At 33.5% G+C, this 8,408-nt stretch overlaps 3 protein-coding genes across 8 annotated transcripts; 1 reads left to right on the top strand and 2 right to left on the bottom strand.

Moving 5' to 3' along the window:
• Positions 1–189: 189 nt before the first annotated feature.
• LOC108916841 (putative nuclease HARBI1) lies at positions 190–1,633 on the bottom strand. 2 transcript variants are annotated; one of them, XM_018723152.1, is made up of 3 exons: positions 1,545–1,633; positions 1,257–1,482; positions 190–1,200 (listed from the first exon to the last, which is right to left on the bottom strand). In XM_018723152.1, exons 1-3 carry the CDS (start codon positions 1,581–1,583, stop codon positions 290–292), a joined length of 1,176 nt encoding a protein of 391 aa, XP_018578668.1. In that variant the 5' UTR covers positions 1,584–1,633; the 3' UTR covers positions 190–289. The 2 variants fall into 2 exon arrangements, with proteins under 2 accessions (XP_018578668.1, XP_018578669.1); XM_018723153.1 differs by having other exon boundaries at positions 1,257–1,475; positions 1,545–1,598.
• A 143-nt stretch (positions 1,634–1,776) lies between these two features.
• Positions 1,777–3,274, top strand: LOC108916840 (U1 small nuclear ribonucleoprotein C-like). Of its 5 annotated transcripts, none has more exons than XM_018723150.1 (4): positions 1,777–1,862; positions 1,930–2,062; positions 2,304–2,661; positions 3,013–3,274. In XM_018723150.1, exons 3-4 carry the CDS (start codon positions 2,358–2,360, stop codon positions 3,177–3,179), a joined length of 471 nt encoding a protein of 156 aa, XP_018578666.1. In that variant the 5' UTR covers positions 1,777–1,862; positions 1,930–2,062; positions 2,304–2,357; the 3' UTR covers positions 3,180–3,274. The 5 variants fall into 5 exon arrangements, with proteins under 5 accessions (XP_018578666.1, XP_018578663.1, XP_018578667.1 ...); XM_018723147.1 differs by having other exon boundaries at positions 1,930–2,088; XM_018723151.1 differs by having other exon boundaries at positions 1,930–2,092; positions 2,414–2,661.
• Positions 3,275–4,261: 987 nt separating this feature from the next.
• On the bottom strand, positions 4,262–6,266 carry LOC108916839. Its single transcript, XM_018723146.1, has one exon. The coding sequence runs from the start codon at positions 6,000–6,002 to the stop codon at positions 4,536–4,538; it is 1,467 nt and encodes a 488-aa protein (XP_018578662.1). The 5' UTR covers positions 6,003–6,266; the 3' UTR covers positions 4,262–4,535.
• Positions 6,267–8,408: the final 2,142 nt, after the last annotated feature.

The following is an 8,408-nucleotide window of genomic DNA, read 5'->3' as shown; positions in this document are numbered from 1 at the left end:
TAAATAAAAATTTTATTTGAGAATCTGTACATTTTTAAGTATAAAAAAGTTTTTCAGTACGTAAATAAATGTATGTAAAGAACGTAATTAACATCACATTTCTTTAATTTTCCTCAAGTATGTATCCCATTTTATTATTAGAAGGTAACACATTATTTTCATTATTGCACATTGTTTTATATGCCCGGCTCTAACATAACGTTTACGTTATCTTACTGAATGGGATACATACTTGAGGTGATTACTTAGTTGTGCTATCTACTTTGCTACAGTTATTGTAATGTCATATTTAAACATTAAACATTTCATTAAATATTAATTGCTGCCGGTTTCCAGTTATATTTGGAATTGTTGAATTGGTGCCACTTTGGTCTGGTTGATTCGAGGGTTGATTGAAATCTGTTGATTCTGTATCTATAAAATCTTTTTCATTTAAACAGATGTTATGCAAAATACATGCACATAGAACAATTTTTGAACAAAATTGTAAGTCAAAATTTTCCAACTTTTTCAGTCGGCGGAAACGTCCCTTTAATAACCCAAATGAATTTTCTACGACCACTCTTGCCACAGATATCCTATAATTAAAGGTTTTTTGATTTTCTGTTAATCTGGGATTTTCCTTATAAGGTGTTACTAGCCAAGAAGTATTTGGATAAGCTGTATCCCCTAGTAAAAATCCATTTCCTAAAAAAGTGGGGTCCTCAGTGATTTTTCGATAAATACCAGACTTTCTAAAAAGCCTGGCATCATGCATTGAACCTGGCTCTCCACAGAAAACATCTATGAATTTTCTTTTATGGTCTACAATTCCTTGTAATAATAAACTGTGGTATCCTTTTCGGTTGATGTATGCGTCCTGATTTTCTTTAGGTTTATTTATTTCGATATGACTTCCATCGATCACTCCAATTATGTTATTTATTCCACATTTTTCCATAAATCCTTGATTTACTTTACTTATTTCATCAGTAGTATTTGGCCATTTTATTATTTGTGATTTAATGGATATCAAAAAATTCAAAACTCTATTAAGACATCTATGTGCACTGCTGAATGACACGTTGAATCTATCTGATATCTGTCTAAAAGTTTCGTCATTACTAAGATACCACAACGCTAACAGGAAAGCCCTCTTTGCAGAAACTTTTTCTCTTCCATCACTATGACGTGGTATATAATTTGATTGTTCGAGCATTTCTGAAAATTCACATAAGTAACTACTTGTGTTTAGTATACCCTATGAATTTACCTACCTATCATTTTATTGGCAGTTTTTTTATTCATCCTAAAATGAGACTTGAATTCCTCGTCCCCATAGTTGTCTACAGTGACTTCAACAAAGTTGGATATTCTATTCCTTTTAACAGGCTTTTTCTTTTTCATATTCCATGAAAATTCGCAGAATAGGGAGGACTCTGATGACGAACTTGAATCAGACGTGTCGTCTACTACAGTGTCTCTTGGACTTTCTACTAAAATCTGTGTATAAATATAAAAAGCAAATTAGCGAGTCAATATCAGTATAATTAAAAAAAAATTACCTCCATCAATAACTCTTGCACTTCCAAATCGCTATCCATTTTTAAATGGGAAATCAGTCAAAAGCAAAAAGTTACAGAATAAAGCAAAGGTCCGGATAACCATACTTTCTTTTTTTTTAGGTTAGGGTCGGTTAAAGCACTAAAGTGTAAAAAGTACAATTTTATTCTGTTCCTTTCGGGAGCAGCACAGGGCGTAATGCACCAGTGCATGAAGTCTAGTGAATGGAAAACGGTAAATGTCATAAAATCAATCCCTAGTTGATCATCTACGGATTGTAAAAGTGTAGTCACTTTTGCGAAACATTGTTTGTTTCTGTGGTAATGGATTTGAATAGGTATCTAAAATATATTTATAAATATATCTGTTTTTTCCTATTTTGTTTAGTCATCAAGAAAATGAACAAAACTTAAAAAAACTGCTTTGGTTACCGTGTTACTGATTACATCCGAAGAAGGAAATAAGTTATTAATTTGGCATCTTAAAAAATCTCTGGAGATCTCAATCAATCACGATAAATGTGAGGAAACATTTTTACGATGTCTCGTAGGTATTTTTCGGCGTTTCCTACATTTTACATTTTTAAGTTTTTAGAATCATTTCATAGGGGAATCTTGGGATTTTTCCAAACATATTGTAGGGACATTTTCCGAGCGTGTGGCTACACTGATTCGAATATTTAGTTTAGTAATTGTTTCTGTGATCTGTGGTTTAGTATTAATTGATTATGATTAGGTTAACTACAATTTGTTTTGTTGTAGAAGCTAAACACAAAGAGGTACTAACTTTGCAAGCCAAAAATATAAACAATAACAATGCCGAAATACTACTGTGACTATTGCGATACTTATTTAACACATGATTCCCCTAGTGTGAGGAAGACACATTGCACGGGTAGAAAACACAAGGATAATGTCAAGTTCTATTACCAGAAATGGATGGAAGAGCAAGCACAACATTTGATAGATGCCACAACCGCCGCTTTTAAAGCTGGCAAAATAGCAAACAATCCTTTCGCTCAGCCTGGAAAAGGGGGTGTTGCTATACCACCACCTGCACAACTTACGATGGGCCAAAGACCTGGCGGACCAGGAGGTCCAGGCATGATGCCACCTGGAGGTTTGTTAAATATTTACTACACAAATCTTGAGATATAATTCCTTACTGGAAACGGTTCAATAGTATAAGAATTGAGGCTTTTATCGCAACAGCTATGAATAGGTACTCACTGACTTGGCAGTCAACCACATTGAAATTTGAAGCTTATTGCCACAGTGAATTATAAAACTTATAACTTGCAAACTAGTGTACCTAATTATATAAATTGAAATTTTAATCAATCTTTATTTACGACGAGATGCTACTGTTGGACATTAATTTCCTGAAAAGTAACATTGGGACTATCATTAAATTATAGCACAAACATTCAGTTATGAATTATATTTTTAGTAATGTGAATTTTTTTTTCAGCTATCGGACCTGGTGGACCAATGCCTCCGATGATGATGGGCCCGCACGGACCCATGCCTCCCATGATGGGAATGCGTCCTCCAATGATGGGAATGATGCCCATGGGCCCAATGGGACCAATGGGCCCTGTTCGACCGCCAATGGGACCCCCACAAATAAAAAACTGATTATTTGATAGAGAAGTGTATTCGAGTTGTTGAATATCAAGTTGAATGAATGTAATTTAATATTAGAAAATAAATATAAGATGTAAATGCTTTTTTATTTGAGTTTTTGTTATATATCTAGTGTATTACTTGAATTTGATAAGGCAAACGTGATATTTTTTAAATGGAGCAGTCTATTTTTACTTAAACAATATTAACACAAAATTTCCTTTGCAACAATGTCTCTTGCTTACCTATTTAGTAATTTTGTAAAACAAGAACAATTATTTTTTATCTATTCAACCGAGTGGTATGTTTTGTTTATTGTTATCAATGTGTTTAACCATCATGAAATTAAAAAATAAAATAAAGAAAATCTATGTCCTAATTAGTTTTCTCATTTTAACCTTACTAATTCGTATCTTGTTCAAATCATAGATCTATACTACATTAGATCTATGATGGTTCAAATTACTTTGACAGTCGACATACTTTCGCATTTTGCATATTTAATTAGTCTTTCTAACTACATACATGCTAGAGATGTCGCCACTAATACGAAATCCAAAACGAGGTATTTTGATTCATAACATTTTCATAAATGTTATTAAAAAAGGATTAGTCATTCAAAATATATCGGTATACATAATAATATTGTCTTCAAAAGTTCAAATAAAGTATTTTTTCGCATAACGAATTATTACATAGTAGGTTTTGACTTCGATTTGAATATGAACATTTCAATTGTTTAAAAATGGCGTTAAAGGTGCTGCTAACTGAAATTTTGTATTTTCAATCAACGAATATGTAATACTGTGGAAGGTGTGTAAAAAATATTTATATTTTATTAAAATAGTGGAAACATTAATTTTCTTGCATTAGTGTGTGAAAGTGATGTGTAGTGTTCTTTTTATTTGCATAGCGGAACAAGCAGAAACCAAAGGATAAATATAGTCAAGTAAGCTTTCTCAATTTTAAGAATAACTTTAATAATTAATATATTAATTTGGTTAGTAATTTGGTGATAATTAAAAGTTTGGATGTTTTTATTTCGTTACACTTTCTTAATGGCTGGTAGGTAGTCTAAATAATTTTATAGCCAAATCTAAATGTTTATTTACAAAAATCGGTATATATTAAGATTTACAATAATTTAAGGCAACTTTGCTACATATATTAATTGGAAGCCTCGCCAAAACAGATATTATTATATACAACACAAGTTTGTACAGAAAAATTGTACACTACAACCGTGATATTTCATGTGATATAAAAGTGAAAAATATATAACGGCTCGTCGACTAGACATTATTGAATAAATAAAATAAATCGATAAAACACTATGTACAAAAATAAATTATGTAATCACCCTCAAAATTAAAACGCAGTTTCTAATGTAGGTGGACAGGATGGCTTTTCTTGAATTCTAGACCGATTTTCCTCAATAGTAGGCGTAGAGTTGAAAAACTGAGCTCTTTGAGCTTGCAGCCTCTGAGCAGCAGATAATATTGATATGTTTCGTGGATCGTTTTGGATATCGTCAAGTAAATTTTCATTATTTACATAATTCGAATTGAAAGTATTATCTGATTTGGGTGAAGGTTGCTTTTTTTCTCCGTAACTGGTAGAGGTCTCATCTTCCCTACAATCTTCCAGTATTGTAGAAGAGAGAACGTCACTTCTTGGGCTTGCGAATCTCCATTGCGATCTCGGTGACAATATTTTGGGTGCAGGCTTCAAGTCTCTGCTCGGTGAACCTGGTACGGAATTTAACATCCTTCTGTTCACTAAACCCCTGGGGGATCCACTCAAATCTAAAATGCTCATCTCCGGCTGCGTTTTGGGTTGCGGAGGTTTGATTTGCTGCTTCGACAGCTTCAGTTGTTCCACTGCAGACAGTTTCCTTGGGGTGCTACTGGAAGATTTCTGCAAGAGTAACCGTTTAAAGTCTATCGTGGACGTCTGTTTGGATTTCTGACCTTTCCTTTCACTACACGCCCAACTTTGCCTTGATCTTGATTCATTTGGTGGAGACAATTTATCGATATCCGAGTTAAAGTCTACGTAATCTCCTTTATTAGGTGACCAGCTAAGCCGGGATCTGGACTTATCTCCTAAATACCCTGTTTCGGGACTTTTTATGATTTGTTTGGGTGGCGTCTCGGTGCCAACTGTGACGGGGGAAGATCTCGGTGTGTTTTCAGTTTCTATATTCATCCTCTTCTTACTTTTATGAATCACAGCATACAGCTCTTCATTTGACATGGTAGATTTCTTTGGTGACATCAATTTGTCCTCTAAGTTTATAGCAGCCTTAAGGTCAATAGCTTTTGACGATGGTGTCGAAGACTGAAACCCTCTTGAATGTCTAGGATCTATGGGTGATATTTTGAATGATTCATCACTGTCGTCAAACGGTTTTGCATCTTGTGACTTGTAACGATATCTCCAATCATTCTGAGGTCTCATGTTTGTTGGAGCATCACCTGTAGGATAAACTAAAGGCACGTTTTGTATATTTAACTTGTCTACTTCTGGGACCCGTACAGGTATTCCAAGTTTCTGGTTAAGTAGGCCATGATCTGTTTTGTAAAAGTTTCTCGGCAATGAATGCTGGTAATTTATCTTTAAGTGTTCATAATCGCCCTGAGTGTTGTGGTTCCTCTCTAATCCTCTGGTGATATCGGGAGTGACTGACCTTTCGGTTTTGTACTCACTGGCAAAGAATTGAGTCTTTTTTGAAGGTAAAGTGGAGTACAAGTTGCTCCCTCGTTGTAGGTAGTACTGGGTGGAGAGGTAACGGTTGTCCATGTCAGTTTCAATGGGTTCTTGGTAGCGGTACATGTCTCTTGTGTTAAGCGATTGCGATTCGGAACTGCCAGGTATTGTATTTGTGTTTAGTGAACGGTTGCTGCTGCTGCTGGCTGGAGACGGTACTCGTTCTGAAAAATGTTTTGTTCATGAGAGCTCTATTTAGCTGTTTAGATAGTTGTAGACTTTTTTTATTGCAAAAATGACATGTATAAATTGTAAACTGTTAAGAGGTTATGCCTCCTAATTTTTCTCATTGTTATACAGGGTGTTTGTAAATAATTGCGAAATCTTTTAGGGGTGGTTGCCGAAGTTATTTTGTGAAAAAAAGTTCATATAAACGTAGGTCGAAATATGCTTCGTTTCTGAGATGCAGTTTAAATTTTAATTTTTTATTTATTTTTATTAATTAATTATTTATATTTTAAAGAGTTTTAAAGATATTGACTCGAAATTTGACGGTCGTATTTTATTTAGAAATAAATAAAAAATTCAAATTTAAACAGTATCTCGGAAACTAAGCATATTTCAACCACTCGGCAGCCACCCCCGAAAATAATTTGCACATATTTACAAACACCCTACATTACATTTTGTGGATCGTAATATTCTATCTATGAAGCTACCACTCATTTATTATCACGAAAATAAGATAATAAGTATACCTATTGGAAGTTATCAGAAACTTGATTTTAATGTCGTTAGTCATTACATATTTAATGAATTTGATAATAAAAAACGTAATAATGCTTTGTATGCCGTTTTCATAACACGTAATTCATAATTCAGTAATGAAAATACTCAATAAGTTATTGTGATCCCAAGAATCTGGGGTAGCTCCATTACCTATGTTAAAAAAACTGTTTTTAAGCAATAACTATAATGTATAAAATGTTTAGGCACTCTACAGACAAACGACAATTTCTGAGATTGTTTTTATACTAATTTGAGCAAAATCTTCTTGTACAAGGTGTCCCAGAATAACGTGTACAACGGAAGACTACAGATTCGTGGGCTCAAAATAGGCAGATCTAGGCTAATTCACCTATATCCGAAATCGCTTAGTTTGGCCACTAGATGGCCTCAATGTTGATGAAAATTTTTTGAATTTTGTACATAACTCGAAATAACTCGTATACCTACCTATTAATCGATTTTCATTATTTTTGGGATGTGGACTTTTGCTTTCAGTCTACACATTTTGGTGTTATACAGAGTGTTTTTCAAAACCTACAACTCCTACAAAATTGGTGTATGGTGATAATATCCGTTCATAACTTTTTCCTCTTTTGGGCAATAATGAATCTATTTTTTATCTGATAAGTGATACTATATGGAAGTTTTTGCGCCTCTTGTAGAATTTTGATTAAATGAGCGGTTTGGGTACAAAAAAATATTTTTTGAATGTCTACATTATCTTGCCACCCGTATTACAATACCTAACAAGGTGCTAGTAGGCACTGATTTTGTAGATTGACTGTAATTTCAGTTTGATCTTTAAGTCATTGTGCCTGACAATTCTTGATGAGTGTTTAAGACCATAAGATATATCACCTGTTACTTGATTTTTCGATATGGATATACACACATACGACGAATTAGAGTTATTTACAATGTGTCTAATTTTATTAAAGAAATTAGAAAAAACAATCAAATACAACTCACTGATAGCATTATTATTGGCCCTGTTATTCTACCCAATAAACTGAATGGGGAATTTTATTTAACATTTTTGCAAAACACTACCCGAGTTATTGGAAGGTGTGCCGGTATTACTCAGAACTAACAAGTGGTTCATGCATGATGGACCTCCACCACATTTCACTGTAAATGTCCGTCAGTATCTGAACCAAAGATTTCCTCGTCGATGGGGTGGAAGGGATAATGCTCCTATTAACTGGCCTGTATGTTCACCAGACTTAACACCTTGCGACTATTATCTTTGGGGCATTTTGAATACAGCAGTGCATGCTTCCACATCTAACACTGCAGAAAAGTTGTGGAGGCATATCCAAATTGCCTTCAAGAACTGCAAAGGGTGTCCTTTAACTTTCTTCACCGAATTAACCTTTGTTGTAGAAATAACGGTGGTCATTTTGAACAGTTTTTATAAGTTGTACTAAAATTAATAACATCAACTTTGTTACTTTTATCTCCAGCATTTTTTATTATATTTGATTGTTTTTACTAATTGTCTCAATAAAATTAGGTATGATGTAAATAACTCTAATTCATCATATACGAGTATGTATCCATATCGAAAAACAGATCCTCTCACATTTCTAAAAACTTGTTTATACATTTATTTTTATGAATTGTGTCATTTTATTCATAATTGACTTGACTGCATTTTACGTTACGTTTCACCCATACAATTTTGTCAAATAAAAATTTTTTAGAAATAAACTGCGTTCTTCTAATTTATAAGGCTATTATTGT

The sequence above is a fragment of the Anoplophora glabripennis genome, unplaced genomic scaffold, assembly GCF_000390285.2.
Source record: "Anoplophora glabripennis isolate ALB-LARVAE unplaced genomic scaffold, Agla_2.0 scaffold3420, whole genome shotgun sequence".
In the NCBI taxonomy this organism is placed as follows: domain Eukaryota; kingdom Metazoa; phylum Arthropoda; class Insecta; order Coleoptera; family Cerambycidae; genus Anoplophora; species Anoplophora glabripennis.
The sequence above is the reverse complement of the archived record's forward strand: the minus strand, read 5'-3'. Positions and strand labels throughout refer to the sequence as shown.

What these genes read in the sequence shown, in the direction of transcription:
- LOC108916841 (XM_018723152.1), bottom strand. Translation starts at nt 1,583, where the DNA reads ATGGATAGCGATTTGGAAGTGCAAGAGTTATTGATGGAG. An exon ending in TGCAAGAGTTATTGATGGAG is followed by an intron (nt 1,483 to 1,544) that starts GTAATTTTTTTT and finishes ATTTATACACAG; the next exon opens with ATTTTAGTAGAAAGTCCAAG. An exon ending in AACTGCCAATAAAATGATAG is followed by an intron (nt 1,201 to 1,256) that starts GTAGGTAAATTC and finishes GTGAATTTTCAG; the next exon opens with AAATGCTCGAACAATCAAAT.
- LOC108916840 (XM_018723150.1), top strand. Translation starts at nt 2,358, where the DNA reads ATGCCGAAATACTACTGTGACTATTGCGATACTTATTTAACACATGAT. An exon ending in AGGCATGATGCCACCTGGAG is followed by an intron (nt 2,662 to 3,012) that starts GTTTGTTAAATA and finishes TTTTTTTTTCAG; the next exon opens with CTATCGGACCTGGTGGACCA.
- LOC108916839 (XM_018723146.1), bottom strand. Translation starts at nt 6,002, where the DNA reads ATGTACCGCTACCAAGAACCCATTGAAACTGACATGGACAACCGTTAC.